General features: G+C 49.5%; 1 protein-coding gene across 1 annotated transcript; it reads right to left on the bottom strand.

Moving 5' to 3' along the window:
- Positions 1 to 12,534: 12,534 nt before the first annotated feature.
- On the bottom strand, positions 12,535 to 15,139 carry LOC101552052 (patr class I histocompatibility antigen, A-108 alpha chain-like; the record flags this gene model as incomplete). Its single annotated transcript, XM_055124367.1, has 6 exons — positions 15,091 to 15,139; positions 14,961 to 15,008; positions 14,034 to 14,300; positions 13,589 to 13,858; positions 12,769 to 13,044; positions 12,535 to 12,650 (listed from the first exon to the last, which is right to left on the bottom strand). Coding segments are annotated over exons 1-6 (1,026 nt in total), but the record flags the coding sequence as incomplete, so codon positions are not given.
- Positions 15,140 to 15,440: the final 301 nt, after the last annotated feature.

Raw genomic sequence — 15,440 nt, 5'->3', positions numbered from 1 at the left:
AAACTGGGGATGGTGACACTGTGAACCCAGGCCATTCTTGGGCACAGAGGTTCCAAATGTGTCAGTTCTAAGTCTCCCTCTCATTTAAAATTTTTGTTTTCGTTTTGGGGCCATACCCAGTGATGCTCAGGGTTTATTCTCTCCTATCTCCAAGTTCAGGAATCACTCCTGTTGGGGTTCAAGATGTGGGGCGCGGAGGTTTGAACCTGGGGGAGTTGTGTGTAAGGCAAGTATGCTACCCATTGTGTTACTGCTGTAGCCCAAGCCCTCCCTTTCTTTTCAGAACCCAGCCACATAAGATCTCCCATCGAGCAATATGAGATTCAACAGTCCGTTAGTAAGTGGAAGAGAAAGTTAAGGCACATGCCTTGCATGCAACCAGCCCTGGTGAGACCCCCAGCACCACATGGTGCCTTGAGCATCACGGGGTGCAACTCTGGTCGCCCTTGGGCACCACCAGGAAGGACCTGGGTTAATCCCTGACACCAAAGGTTGAACAGCACTGCACTGAAACTCTTTACCCTGCTGGCAAGGAACCACAGGGACTTTCCCCCTCCCCTGCACCCCAGATATCCAGAAAGCAAAGCACTGTGCCATTCCATATAGTCTGGTTAGGGTCGTTTGCCCCACCTCCACACATGCCCGTTGTTCCCAGAGCCCTCTGCCCGATGAACGCCCATCCCCCTGCCTGCTTCTCTCCCAGGCACCTCCCCTCTCACATTTCTGCACCTCAGGAAATAGAATTCCCTCACTCCTTCCCAGAGCCCCAAGAACCAACAGACAATTCTGGGGTGATAGCACCTCTTATGTTCTACTGCACTCCTCTGCTCAGTAGCACACAAGATTCTATTTAGCATCAGCGCCCCTAAACCTTTATTCCTCACACCGAGCAGGGAGACTGGGGTGGCAAAAGATCAACTTGATATAATGTTAGTCTCTTCTGTTCACTCCCCGCCATGATGTAGGACTAAGTATCGAAGCTAGTTTAAAGCTCAATGGTCAGAGAGAGGGTTTGGGTTAACCTGCCCAATCACATCTTCTCCCAGGCTCAGGAATCTCAACTCACCCGTCCTCTCTGGTTTAACTACCATAGAAAGCTTAGTTTGGGGGGGAATGATAGTGGTTCTGGTTAGCTGGAGAGGAGAGGTGCAAACAGTGAGATTCCCAACGATCACTCTGAGAGGCACCACCTGGCCTCGGTCCAGGCAGGGCTGCAGAGACCAGCATTGGGCATGGGAAGAGGGGGTCTACAGCAGGCCTGGAAGGCGGAGTGGGCCCCTCACTCCCTAGCCTGGGTTTCAGAAACAGCATCCCAGCACGCACTGTCCGCCCACCTGATAGGCCAAGCCGCGCTTTCAGGGAGGCTCCCATTGGGCTGTAGCAGGGTAAGAGGCGGGTCTTTCCTTTTTCTTGAATCCCATTGGTCTAATTGTAGTTATCCGGAATTCCTTCCCAGACATTACGGAGATACTATGTTACTGAGCACTTTGGTTTCAGCGTTTTGTTCTTTTTCTCTGCTTGAGATGAACATCCCCTCCTCACTAATTAAATATTCCTTTCAAAACTCTGCTTTCAGCCTGATATCCTAGCCTCTGACACTCCCAGCCTCTGCCTCAGACACAAGATAAGTTAAAGATGCACCATAAGTTTTGTTTCGTTTTAGGAAGTAAACTAATTTTATTTAAGAAGTAGGAGAGATGGGGCAGTGAGATAATCCCGCGGCTAGGGCCCTTGTCTTGCATGCAACTGACCCAGGGTCAATCCCGGCACCACTTTTGGTGCCCTGAGCCCCGCCAGGAGCGATTCCTAAGCACAGCTGACTGTGGCACAAAAACAAAACAAAAACAACAACAACCACAAAAAACTCGTATGAGAAAGAGGAAAGAAGGGAATACTATAAAGTTTAAAAAAGAATTATACATTCCCAAATGGAGTTCTGTTTATTTAAAAAGATTTTTTTTTTTTTTTTTGCCTTTTTGGGTCACACCTGGCGATGCACAGGGGTAACTCCTGGCTCTGCACTCAGGAATTACCCCTGGCCGTGCTCAAGGGACCATATGGGATGCTGGGATTTGAACCCGGGTTGGCCGCGTGCAAGGCAAACGCCCTAACCACTGTGCTATCTCTCCAGCCCTAAAAAGATTTTTTTTTGCAGAGTGCTGGGGGTCACGATCGGTGATGGAACCCCGACAGCCGAGTGCAACCAAGCGCCCTACTTGTACTATTGCTCTGGTCCCTCTTTTAACTGTTTTTTTTTTTTTGAGGGGGGGTGGTCCAAATGTAATTCTGGTACCTAAAATTTATTATTCAGAAAGTCTTTTTAATGCTGGGTTTTGAACCAGGGCGTCACATATGTGAGGCCACTGCTCTGCTCTATATTTTTTTCTTGTCCTTTTTCACCACTTGCTATCAACAAAATAAAAATGAAAATGGCAGTGTCACCCTATACATCAAAAGGACTGACAAAAACCAGTGCTGACAGAAATGTGGTGAAAATGGAGTGAAAAAATGTGGTGGAAATTCACTGTGAGAATGTGATCAGGTTCAGTCTCTCTGCACAATAGTATGCAAATTTCTTTAAAAAGAAGAAAAGAAGAAGGAGGAGGAGAAGGAGAAGAAGAAGGAGAAAAAGAAGAATAAAAAGGAGGGGCTGGATTGATAGCATTGGGGGTAGGGCGTTTGCCTTGCACACGGCCAACCCCGGTTCGATTCCCAGCATCCCATATGGTCCCCTGAGCACCACCTGGGGTAGTTCCTGAGTGCAGAGCCAGGAGTGACTACTGTGCATCGCCGGGTATGACCCAAAAAGCCAAAAAAAAAAAAAAAGAATAAAAAGAAGTTGGAGGATGCAAAAGAAGCAGAACAATAGAACATTTGCCTTGCACACAGCTGACCTAGGTTCAATCCCTAGACACTCTATGGTCCCCTGAGCCCACCAGTTGTAATCTCTAGGCATAGAGCCAGATCTAAGTCCTGAGCATTTCTGGTGTGACCCAGAAACTAATTAAAAAACAAACTCTGAAAAAAAAAAAACTCAGTACATGAAAAAAGGCAATAAAACAAAATACAATAATATGACATATTTTGGGGGCTGAAGCCATAGCACGGTGGGTAGGGCATTTGCCTTGCACGCGGCCAAGCCAGGTTCGAGTCCCAGCATCCCATATGATGTCCCCTGAGCACCGCCAGGGGTAATTCCTGAGTGCAAAGCCAGGAATAACCCCTGAACATTGCCGGGTGTGATCCAAAAAGCAATAAATAAATAAATAGTAATAATACGATATATTTAACATCTGTGCTCATTGCAGCTGAGTATAATAGCCAGGGTAGAGATGATATGTCCTGTCCTATTGGAAAACACTGGGTTGTCCTTGCTCCTCTCGCAGGGAGCTTAGGTTTATTGAGTTACTCCCACAACAGTGCTCCTGAGGCACACTCAATTCTATCAAGCACTAATAATACTATATTGCTTTTCTCTTTCCTTTATGTCATTTGCATGGTTTAGCAACGTCCTTTTTGTATACACACAGGAAGACAGTTGATGCTATGCTTTTGTAACATGCGAGTTAATTTACTCCAAATAATCTTTACTCCTGGGCATCCATCATATTTACTTGACATAAGCCTCAGTTGCCCTTACTTCCTAATAACCCCAAAAGGAGGGTACTGATGAAGGGACTGGATGGACCCAGGGTCAGCTGTAAGCTACCCTGGATCGAAAAGGGACAAGTTAAGTGTCATAAGTATCACTGTATTACTGTCATCCCGTTGCTCATCAATTTGCTCAAGCGGGCACCAGTAATGTCTCTATTGTAAGACTTGCTATTACTGTTTTTGGCATATCAAATATGCCACAGGTAGCTTGCCAGGCTCTGCCGTGCAGAAGAAATACTCTTGGTAGCTTGCTGGGCTGTCTGAGAGGGGTGGAGGAATCGAACCCAGGTCGGCCGCTTGCAAAGTAAATGCCCTCCCTGTTGTGCTACCACTCATAAGAAATATAATAAATTAAGATCACGGTCATGAAATAAACTCTGTTATGACCCAAAAAGAAGTAACTGAATAAGGACCCTGCTGAGGAAAGACTAACCTGTCCTGAGGACTGTAGTCTGAGATATATAGTGAGATGTGCCCAGGAAGAGTCAACTTTTAAGTTTAATATATCTCTTACTGTGTTCACACAAAATGAATAAAAATATTGCACTGTAGCACTATAGCACTGTCGTCCTGTTGTTCATCGATTTGCTTGAGCGGGCACCAGTAATGTCTCCATTGTGAGACTTGTTGTTACTGTTTTTGGCATATCGAATACACCATGAGTAACTTGCCAGGCTCTGCCATGAGGGTAAGATACTCTCAGTAGCTTGCCAGACTCTCTGAGAGGGACAGAGGAATTGAAACCAGGTTGGCTGCATGCAAGGCAAACGCCCTGCCTGCTGTGCTATGGCTCTAGCCCCAAATCACTGTCATCCCATTGTTTGATTTACTCAAGCGGGCACCAGTAACGTCTCTATTCCTCCCTGCCCTGAGATTTTAGCAGTCTCTCCTTACTCGTCTTTCCCAACGATTGGAGGCTCTATCAGGGTCAGGAGAATGAGACTTATCGTTACTGTCTTAGGCATATCGAATTTGCCACGGGTAGCTTGCCAGGCTCTGCCCATGCAGGCGGGATACTCTCAGTAGCTTGCTGGACTCTCAGAGAGGTATAGGTACTTACACATATAGCACAACGGTTAAGAATGTTGACTCAGAAGCTAGACTACCTGGATTTGAATCTCATCAATAAACTAGTCAATTTTCTAAGTAACCAAGTTCCTAAGTAACTCACCAATTTCCTAAGTAATCAAGAATAAAGCAATCACCAAAATAGAAAAAAAAAACAGCTAATAATGTTTATAGTATAACAAACATTATGCTATTAAATACAGTAAGTTTTGCTCTTCTGAGAATAAATAAACCAGCTTTCATTAAAATGTTATAGGGCATATTCGAGCATTGTATAACTGAGATTTAAACCTGAAAACTTTGTAACTTTCCACATGGTGACTCAATAAAAAATTAAAAAAAAAAAATGTTACAGGGCAAGTGACACAGCCCAGGGGACTAAGGTTCTTGCCTTGTATGTGGCTAACTCAGCTTCCATCCCCGGCACTGCACCTGGTCCCTTCGCACCATATGCCTGGCCCCCACCCCCACTTTATTTTATTTTATTTTTATTTTTATTATTATTATTATTTGCTTTTTAGGTCACACCTGGCTCTGCACAGGGGTTACTCCTGGCTCTGCACTCAGGAATCACTCCTGGCGGTACTCAGGGGATCATATGGGATGCTGGGAATCGAACCCGGGTTGGCCGCGTGCAAGGCAAATGTCCTACCCGCTGTGCTATTGCTCCAGCCCCTATTTTTTTTTTTAAAGAGAGAAAAATGATTCCTGATTTGTCCAGATTTATATCAGTGGTCCAAGAATAGATCAGATTCCAATACCCCAATTTTTACCACTCTACTATTAATCTTTTCGTCAGATGAAGGAAAAAATATAGGTTTCAAACTGAGTTACTAAAAACCCAAGACTTATTTTGAGAAAGGAACAACACGGTGCCGCATTAAAGCTCGTGAGCGTTTCACTCATCATTTTCAATGACCTGAAGAAACTGATCAGAAAAGCTAGCCTCTGGATTTTAGCCCTCAACTTCTCCCTGAGAAGTAACTTCCTCGTCCCCAAGAAGCAGTGAGGATTGCTTTGTGAAGCAAGGTTTGGAGACGGTGAAGGCAAGATCTGGAGACAAACCCTAAGTAGAAATATTATAGGAAGTAAATTTACTATGATTGATAAAATGGATTACTAGCCAAGGAAAGGGGAAAGCGATACACCTCAGCTAGAATCCCGCCCTTGAGTGGATCTCCTAATAATCTGAAGTGCTGAGCCCCCAGATGAGATTTTGTCCTTGAATTAATCTCTGAGAACTTCCCCTGAAGGAGTGGCTTTACCTCTGTTATGACAATGTTCAACCCCACCTATGTGTACCCCACTCTTCATGATTTCTATATAACTATGCTGTAAAGGGAGAGAGTAGACGAGGACTAATTCAGACTCTGGGGCTATGACTACTACTACACGGGGACTTGTCGAGGACTATGAAGAGGACCAGAATGATGGAACTATGATGACTGGGACTATGCCCAAAACTATGACGAAGATTGTGCTGAAAGGGGAGAGATCGAGGGGCTGGAGTGATAGCACAGCGGGTAGGGCGTTTGCCTTGCATGCGGCTGACCTGGGTTTGATTCCCAGCATCTCATATGGTCCCCTGAGCACCACCAGGAGTAATTCCTGAGTGCATAAGCCAGGAGTAACCCCTGTGGATTGCCAGGTGTGACCCAAAAACAAACAAAAAAAACAGTGGGGGGAGAGATCAAATTATGCTGGATAGGAGGGAGAAATAAGCTCACTCCCAACCAGTCTGGGACCCAGTTTCTCCCTTCTCCTGGTCCTTTGTCCATCTGTCGCTGTGGGCTGGTCAGGGCAACTCGACCGAACGCTCGAGTCCCACTTCTCCACCGTGCTTCTTCTTGGGAACTCACACTGTCCTGATTGCTGGTGGTTATTTTTGATAATATTTGCCCCCATATTTCTTCCCTCTGTTGTTGTAATCAGTGAGGAGGTTGCACACATGGCTGGTTATTATGGTCTTGCTAGGGTGCTCGCTGAGGGAGGCACATCTGGTTGCTGTGCTCACACCCTCTACCTCAGTGCTCATGGTGGATCACGTTCTTTACTTACGGTGCTCATGTTCCTTTTGGATGTAGTGCTCATGTGATTGTGTGGAGTCTCCCTGCTGGCCACAGCATTCACACATCTTCTAAGTTGTGGTGTTACTGGTTTGCCCCTTTCTTGTTGCTATTTTTGGGCCACACGCGGCAGTGCTCAGAGCTTACTCCTGGCTCTGGGCTCACTCCGGTGAAATGAGGGGACCATATGGAGTGCCAGTGATCACTGCATGCACAGCAAATGTGCTATCGCTCTGGCCCCTGCTTTGCACCATTAGATACTGTCTTATGGCTATGGGATATTGCTCGTGGTTCTGGGGCTTACGGACACAGACTACTGCTCTCACTTGCAAGGCAGGTGGCTTAGTCACTGAGCCCCATCTTTCCATTAACACCATCAGCACAAGCATTAATACAAACAACACAAGCAGCTCCTCATGTCTCAGCTGCTGTTCTCAGGGACGCTCCCTTCTTGGGTTCTCCAGCAGCGGTAGATGTTACAGTCAATGACTATTCCTGGTTTTGTTCTCAGGAGTGACCTATGGCAGTGCTTGGGGGACCATATGTGGTTCCAGTGATATAAATGTGGCCAACTTCATGCAAGACAACTTATAATTTAATTCTCTAGTCCTTCCTTCCTTCCTTCCTTCCTTCCTTCCTTCCTTCCTTCCTTCCTTCCTTCCTTCCTTCCTTCCTTCCTTCCTTCCTTCCTTCCTTCCTTCCTTCCTTCCTTCCTCCCTCCCTCCCTCCCTCCTTCTTTCCTTCCTTCCTTCCTTCCTTCCTTCCTTCCTTCCTTCCTTCCTTCCTTCCTTCCTTCCTTCCTTCCTTTTATCTTTCCTTCTTTTTCTTTATTTTTTGGGCCATTCCACACCGTGCTCAGGATTCACGTATGGCTCTGCACTCAGGGGTCACTCCTAGTAGGCTTGGGGACCATGTGTGATGCCTAATTTAAGGGTCAGCCTCATGCAAGGCAAGTGCCCTACTGTCGTACTATCACTCTGGACCCCCGTCTCCTTATTCTTAAATAATATGTGCAAGTGCCAGCCAGATATTGAGAATTTTGTACTCTTTTGCCTCTTACCTCTGCCCTAGTTATGGCACTTCATGTCCTCTGTCACCATTCCCCTGTACAGCCTCTCCTCTCTCTCTATGTCCCCAGCCCCAGAAGATGAGAATTTTTTTAGTGAAAGGGAGTGGGGTAGTATCCCAAAGAGAGCCCTGAGACTTAGAAGGAAAGGACTCTGGCTGGAGACTGCTACAGGTACTAAGGTTCCTTCCTGCTTTAAGCCAACCCCAGTTTGATTCCCAGCATCACATACTCCCTTGAGCTGGGCCAGGAGTGATTCCTGATAATGGAGTCAGGAATAAGCTTTGAGAACCATGTTTGTTGTTGGCTCCCCAATAAACAAACAGCAAATAAAAGAATTCACTTGATTATGGTAATAACTGATTAGAATAGTTGATTCCAGACAGATTAAGTATTAAAATTTAGGTGTTTTTTTTTTAATTATCTACAGCTGAAGAGAAGAACATGGATGTTTTCTTTATTTTATTTTATTGTTTTTTGGTGTGGCCCCCAAACCCAAACCCAAACCGAATGAAGCCCTCAAAAGATAGAGAAGTCATGGGGTGGGGGTGGGGTGCGGGGATGGTCCAGTGACTGAAGGCCCCTGCTTTGGATATTGTTTTGTGTGCCATATTGGGCACTATACCCAGGGTCTCACAAGTGCTCTCCACTGAACTGCGTTCCTGAGCCCTGAAATAGTTGTTCTTTGTTCCTTTTAGGAACTTGGGAGGGTCAAGTTAGTTCACACACTTACTAACACTCATTATATTATTGTTGCTACTACTATTGTTACAGTGACAGTGACTACTATTATTATTATTATTATTACTTTTTTGGTTTTTGGGTCACACCCGGCGATGCACAGGGGTGACTCCTGGCTCTTCACTCAGGAATTACCCTTGGCGGTGCTCAGGGGACCATATGGGATGCTGGGATTAGAACCCGGGTTGGCTGTGTGCAAGGCAAACGCCCTACCCGCTGTGCTATTGCTCCAGCCCCAGCACATCTTGAATTTTTTGCATCTCTCTCTCTCCATTCCTTCCTTCCTCTCTATTTCTTTCTTTCTTTTTTTCAAAGACCACCCTTGGGTGGTCTCAGGGACCATATGGGATCCCAGGAATCAAACCTGGATCAGCTGCGTGAAAGGCAAACGCCTTATCAGCTGTATTATAGCTCTGGTCACATATCTCTGTTTTTCTAAGAATATAAAAAATGTCTAATGGAGGCTGGAGAGATAATACAGGGATTAGCACCACCTAGAGCAATCTTGGAGCACAGAGCTGAGAGCTGTCCCAGGACTGCCATGTGTGGCTCAACCACCCCCTTCCCCTATACCCCTTCCCCTCACCTATACACACACATCATACACAGAACAAAACTCTTCTGGAATCCAGGACATCACACATGCCAGACAAGTGCTCTACCACTGAGCTCTTCACACCTGCCAAGAAATCGTTTCTTAATAAATACATCATTCTGGGGGCCAGAGCGATAGCACAGTGGGTAGGGCGTTTGCCTTGCACACGGCCGACCCGGGTTCGATTCTCAGCATCCCATATGGTCCCCCAAGCACCGCCAGGAGTAATTCCTGAGTGCAGAGCCAGGAGTAACCCCTGAGCATCACTGGGTGTGACGCAAAAAATAAATAAATAAATTAAAAATAAATAAATACATCATTCTGTAATTGCTTTTCCATAAACGTCATATGTTTACAAAATAATAAAAACACACAGGAGATATAGTATAGCTAGTAAGGCATTTGCTTTGCATGTTGCTGATCTGGGTTCAATCCCTGGCACCCCATATGGCCCTCCCCAATCCTGGTGGTCTGGGATTGACCCGAGTGCAGAGCCAAGAGTTAGCCCTGAGCATCATGGTGTGTACTCTCCCCCCAAAAACCACCATAAAACGTGGTAGTATAAGTACTTTATTGTTTTCATCTTTGAATACTATCTGTGATAGGAACATGATACAATTTGTCTCTTCCTCTTCACAGACCTTTGAGTTGGCGCTATCACATTCTATCACAGAACATTCTGGAACATTTCTCCTTGCTCCTTTGTGTACATTGCCCTAGGATATGTATACAGTAGTAAAATGATATGCATCTTTCCCAAATGTTCTTAGGAGTGACTGCAGTAACTCATAACCCTCATTCGCTCCCCAGCCCTCCCACACACTCAAAACTTCTGTGACATTAGGCAGCTCCCACCTTGTCTCTGCTGCTCCAGCTGCTCTGTCTTTATCTCCGTTGTAGCTCATTTTGCTCTCAGTGTTGGTGTGTTTCTTGTGCTCATTGTGTGTAACAAAACCAACAAGTAAAAGATTCAGCAGCAGGGCTGGAGCAATAGCACAGTGGGTAGGGTGTTTGCCTTACACGCGGCTGACCTGGGTTCAATTCCCAGCATCCCATATGGTCCCCTGAGCACCGCCAGGGGTAATTCCTGAGTGCAGAGCCAGGAGTAACCCCTGTGCATCATCAGGTGTGACCCAAAAAGCAAAAAAAAAAAAAAAAAAAAAAAAAAAATCAGCAGCTCTGATCTGATGGAGAGAAGCATGTCAAACTGGCTCTGACTAGGATGCTTTGGATGTCATCAGCAGACAGAATTGGAGTCCTTTAAATGGTCCAGCTGGGCATTCTAAATACATTAATTTTTTCACTGTTGGGCAAAAAAAGTTGGTAATGGGCTAGAGCAATAGTATAGCAGGTAGGGTGCATGAGGTTTACCCAAGTTCCATCTTTAGCACCCCCAGCACCCCAGCACTCTTTAGCACCGCCAGGAGTGATCCCTGAGCACAGATCCAGGAGTAATCCTTAAGCACCTCCCAGTGTGGCCAAAACTCCAATCTCTGCCAAAAACAGTTGGTTCCTGAGATGCTTTTACTGCCTTTTTAACTGTTACTCCTGGCTCTGCAGTCAGGAATCAGTCCTGGAGAACACAGGAAGACATATGGGGTCCTGGCTAGGGAGTCAAATAATAGCATATTCCTATCACAGATAATTTTCAAGGTAAGGCAAGTGCCCAACCTACAGCACCATTGCGACAGCACCAACGACCAGTTTCTTTATCTGGTCACTTGTTTTTGGACACTTGGGTCATTTCAATATTATTAGCTATTGTGAATAGTGTAATACAGGAGCACAAAAGTTTTTTTCTGAGGTTTTAGGTTCTCTGGGTAGCTGGCCCAGAAGTGGAATTGTTGGGTTATATGGAAGTCTTTAATATTTTTTGTTTGTCTTTTTCATTTTTTTGTCCACCCCCAGTAGTGCTCAGGGCTTACTCCTGACTGCATGAAAGGATCACTCAAGGCAAATTTGGGGTACCATATGAGGTGCTGAGAGTGTTCTATACTCTGTACTATCAATCCAGGCCTTGAAATTTTCCATCCTAAAAAAGTAAAATCATTGGGGCTGGAGCAATAGCACAGCGGGGAGGGCGTTTGCCTTGCACACGGCCGACCTGGGTTCGATTCCCAGCATCCCATATGGTCCTCTGAGCACCGCCAGGGGTGATTCCTGAGTGCAGAGCCAGGAGTAACTCTTATGCATTGCCGGGTGTGACCCAAAAAAGCAAAAAAAAAAAAAAAGTAAAATCATCGCACGAGTAGTTAACAAAAGCAATTTGTTTGTTGTTTTTCGAAATGAAATCCGTTAAATAGGAACCAAATAGGAGACTGTTTTCCTAGTGGTGAGACTAGGAAATCTAGTGGTGAGACAATCTCAGAGCGCCCTCCTGTGTCCAAATGTAGTAACTTCTCAAAAATTTGGTGTTCTCATGTAAATTTGCTGCTGCTTGCTAGACCCTTTGAGCCTATGTTTGGATGAGGAATAGGCTCAGAGCTCAGGTCCCAGGGCAGAAAGAGAATCAGCAGTTTTTGACTCACAACAGTGGGCTGTGAGGAAACCCAGCGGGGCAGCTGTCTCACACTGTGAGAGAAAAGAATGAAGAGACTCAGGTGAGTCACAGAAATGGTGACATCCTGAGCAAGCTCCCAGCATCCCTCTCAAAGAACCCCCAAACCCAGTCCAGTCCCCTCTGCCCAATCCTGCCCACTCCAGCCTCCAGAGTCTCACCTCTAGGGTTCGAGAGAGACTCATCAGAGCCCTGGGAACTGTCGCTGTCTGTGGAGGAACAAACAGGCCAAGGTCAGAGCCCCCAGGGGTGGGACTAGAGGAGGAACTAGGGGTGCGGGAGCCTCCCCGTGGGCACTGGTCTCTGTCCCCAGGATTCCAGGGCCCCAGCCCTGCCTACACTTACTTGCAGCCTGAGTGTACTGTCCTCCTTTCCCACCTGCGGGAAGGAAACAGCCCAGGGAAGGTCGGGGAGAGCACTGGGTCCTGAGGCCACAGAGCAACTCTCTAGGCCCGGATTCTGGGGAAATGTCTGAACTCTGAAGATTAAGGGCCAGACCAGGAAATACACAGGAAGGAGATGCTCCAGGACTGACCAGCCTCCTCCTGGCGGTCTGTGCTCAGCAGGGACAGAACCAGGTTCATCCCCAGCTTGTGGAGGTGAAAGTGTCTTTCATGAGAAACCCTGAGAGCGGCACACACAGGGGGAGTGTGAGCAACAGCACAGGGGCGGGTGGTGCTCCCGCTAATGAGGTAGGAGAGCTAATACAGGGGAAGACCCCCAGAGTGGGACAAGACTCAAGACTTGCCATGTTGGACAGATTCCCGCCCCCCACCTGCATCTTACCTGAGCGCTTCCTCCTGCTGATCACAGCTGCCACCACAGCTCCAGTGACCACAGCCCCGAGGAGAGCCAGGCCGACAATGATGCCCACAGTGAGGATGGTGGGCTGAGAAGGGGGCTCTGGGAAGGGAGGAAGGAGAGGGTCTGACCCCAGCCCCAGCCTGACCCTCCACAGTTACCCAGAGGGGCCAACCTTGATTCCCTGAGAACAGGCTCTGTGCCCCGTCCCCCTCCTCACCCCATCTCAGGGTGAGAGTCTCCGGCAGCCCCTGGTGCTGCACACGGCACGTGTATCTCTGCTCCTCTCCAGAAGGCACCAGCACAGCCGCCCACTTCTGGAAGGTTCCATCCCCTGAAGGCCTGGTCTCCACCAGCTCTGTGTGCTGGGTCAGGTCCTCCCCATCACGCTGCCAGGTCAGGGTGATCTCGGCAGGGTAGAAGCCCAGGGCCCAGCACCTCAGGGTGACCTCCCGGTCAGAGAAGGGATGGTGGGTGATGTGGCTTCTGGGGGCTTCTGAGGAGCAACAATGAGAAAATTCACACTTTGGGTCACTTCCACAATGAGGTTGAACAGGATAATTGGTTTGGAATAGGAGGTAAGAATCCAGACACAAGCTTGGCTGAAGAAACTGGATAAAATCCTATTCCTTGGAAAGTTCTAGAACAGGATTTGGGTAGGAGGTTCAGGTCTCTCATGAAACACTGACACTAGTCCTGCCCTGGGTGGAGGGTGAGTGACTGAGAGAAGCAGGAGTCAGAGTTGAGATCTGAGAAAGCTCACAGATGGCTGCCGGGTTCCAGGGGCCCCACATTCGTTATTTCAGAGAAGGTCGACCCTCACCCAGGAATGTTCGGCTCCTTCAAGGTCTTGTGGACACAGGGAGGGCCAGAGGGGAGGGCGAGTCTCTCTGGTACAGAACATGAAAACCAGGTGGGTCCATCCCTCTCCTGATTGAAGAAGGGCGCTGTTCTGACACTGAACCCCACTATATTCCCTCTCTTGGGGAGTTGGCCCGCCCAGGGAAGGTCAGGGGTCCTCACCACCCTGGACCCGGTACCTGCGCGCAGCAGTGTGTCCTTCCCATTCTCCAGGTGTCTGAGGAGCCAAGGCACGCAGATGTTCTCCAGGTAGTTCCTGTAGTACTCAGCCGCACCCCCCTGCTCCCACTTGCGCTGGGTTCTCCAATCCTGCGCCACCGTCCAGGAGCTCAGGTTCTCGTTCAGGGCGAGGTAGTCGGCGCCGTCGTAGGCGGATTGCCAGTACCCGCGCAGGAGGCGCCCGTCGGACCCCACGTCGCAGCCGGACATCCTCTGGAGGGTGTGAGAGTCTGACCCGCCCGCACAGATTAACCCCGAACCGAAAACGAAATCGGAGGCCGGTCCCCGCATATCCTCCCAGTCAATGGTTCGGCCTTGGTCCCTCGCTTCAGGGACGCTCGGACCCGCCTGGGGGCGACCCGGCCCGTCCCCCGTGTTGGCTCGTCCCTGCCCGGCCGCGCTCACCCGCCTCGCTCTGGTTGTAGTAGTCGCGCAGGTTGCTCAGGTTCACTCGGAAACCCCGTGCGGCGTCCTTGAAGTTCCGCGCCTCCTGCTCCCAGTACTCGGGTCCCTCCTGCTCCACCCACGGCGCCCGCGGCTCCATCCTCTGACTCGCCGAGTCGCTGTCGAAGCCCACGAACTGCGTGTCGTCCACGTAGCCGACGGCGATGAAGCGGGGCTCCCCGCCGGGCCGGGACACGGCGGTGTAGAAATACCGCAGGGAGTGGGGGCCTGGGGGAGGGGAAGGGGTGAGACCCCGCCAGACCCGCCGCCCCGCGCGCTCCGGGGCCAGGGTAAGGGAAAGGGAGGGGGCTCGGGAGACGGGAAAGGGGGTTGCAACAGACAAGGGTGAGACTTAGGGGCACGGGAGGAGTTGAAGATTGGAGGGATAAGCCGGTGCTGGCTGTGCCCGGCAGCCTCTCCCCCTGGCAGTCTTGCCCAACCTGCACAAACCCGGCCAGACTTTGGGGGGGGGGGAGTGACGGGCAGTAAGCGGGTCTAGGCCGGCGCCCAGGGCCCTGGGGTGCTGTTGGCTGAGTCCGAGGAGCTGCGACCAGGTCCCCAGAAGTGCTGGTCTGGAGTCCAGGGCCAGAGTGGGAGGGTCCCCCAGAGATCAGCCTGTGCCCCCCCAGGCTGGGGCCCCGCGGTGGTCAGAGGCGGAGGGGAAGGCGTGGGCGTGTAAGAAGCTGCAGAGGAAAAGGAGAGGACGGCAAAGCCGGTGGGAAGAGGGAGAAGGAGAGAAGGAGAAAGGGGAAGAGGAGAGGGAGGGGAAAGAGGAGGGGAGAGCGGCAGGAGGGGGAAGAGGAGGGAGGGAGGGGGAGGCGCCCGCCGCCCCTCACCGTGTCCCGAGGGCCCCTCTCTGGACTGGGCTGCGGGCGGGCGGGGTCTCACCTTCTTGTTGATCTAAGTGCGGGACATCCGGGCAGGAACCGAGAAACTCTGTTTAAAGCCCTGATCGTCAATGCCTCGCAATCCCCACCCTTCCCCCAGCAACGAACTCCCCTCCCGATCCCGCACTTACCCGCCAGGACCCCCGAGAGCAGCAGCAGGAGGGGTCCTGGCTCCCACATGGTCAAAGAATCCCGTGGGCTCTCAAGTTCGTGCTAGCTAGCCAGTCAGTTATAACTGGAAGCTCATTGGCTGATCTCTGAAGCGACGCCCAATGGAAGTGAGGACTGGCCAAGCCTCACGGTATCTGGGCAGAAGACGCTGACGTAGATTCTGGCCGGCGGGCGTGATACTCTCGGTAGCTTGCCGGTCGGAGGAATCGAACTCGAGTCGGTCGAACTCGGGTCGGCCGCGTGAAAGGCGAAAGCCTAACTGCTGTGCTATCGCTACAGCCCTGCAGAGAGATGTAAGGAAGAAACTGGA

Source organism: Sorex araneus, chromosome 2 (assembly GCF_027595985.1).
Source record: "Sorex araneus isolate mSorAra2 chromosome 2, mSorAra2.pri, whole genome shotgun sequence".
In the NCBI taxonomy this organism is placed as follows: domain Eukaryota; kingdom Metazoa; phylum Chordata; class Mammalia; order Eulipotyphla; family Soricidae; genus Sorex; species Sorex araneus.
The sequence above is the reverse complement of the archived record's forward strand: the minus strand, read 5'-3'. Positions and strand labels throughout refer to the sequence as shown.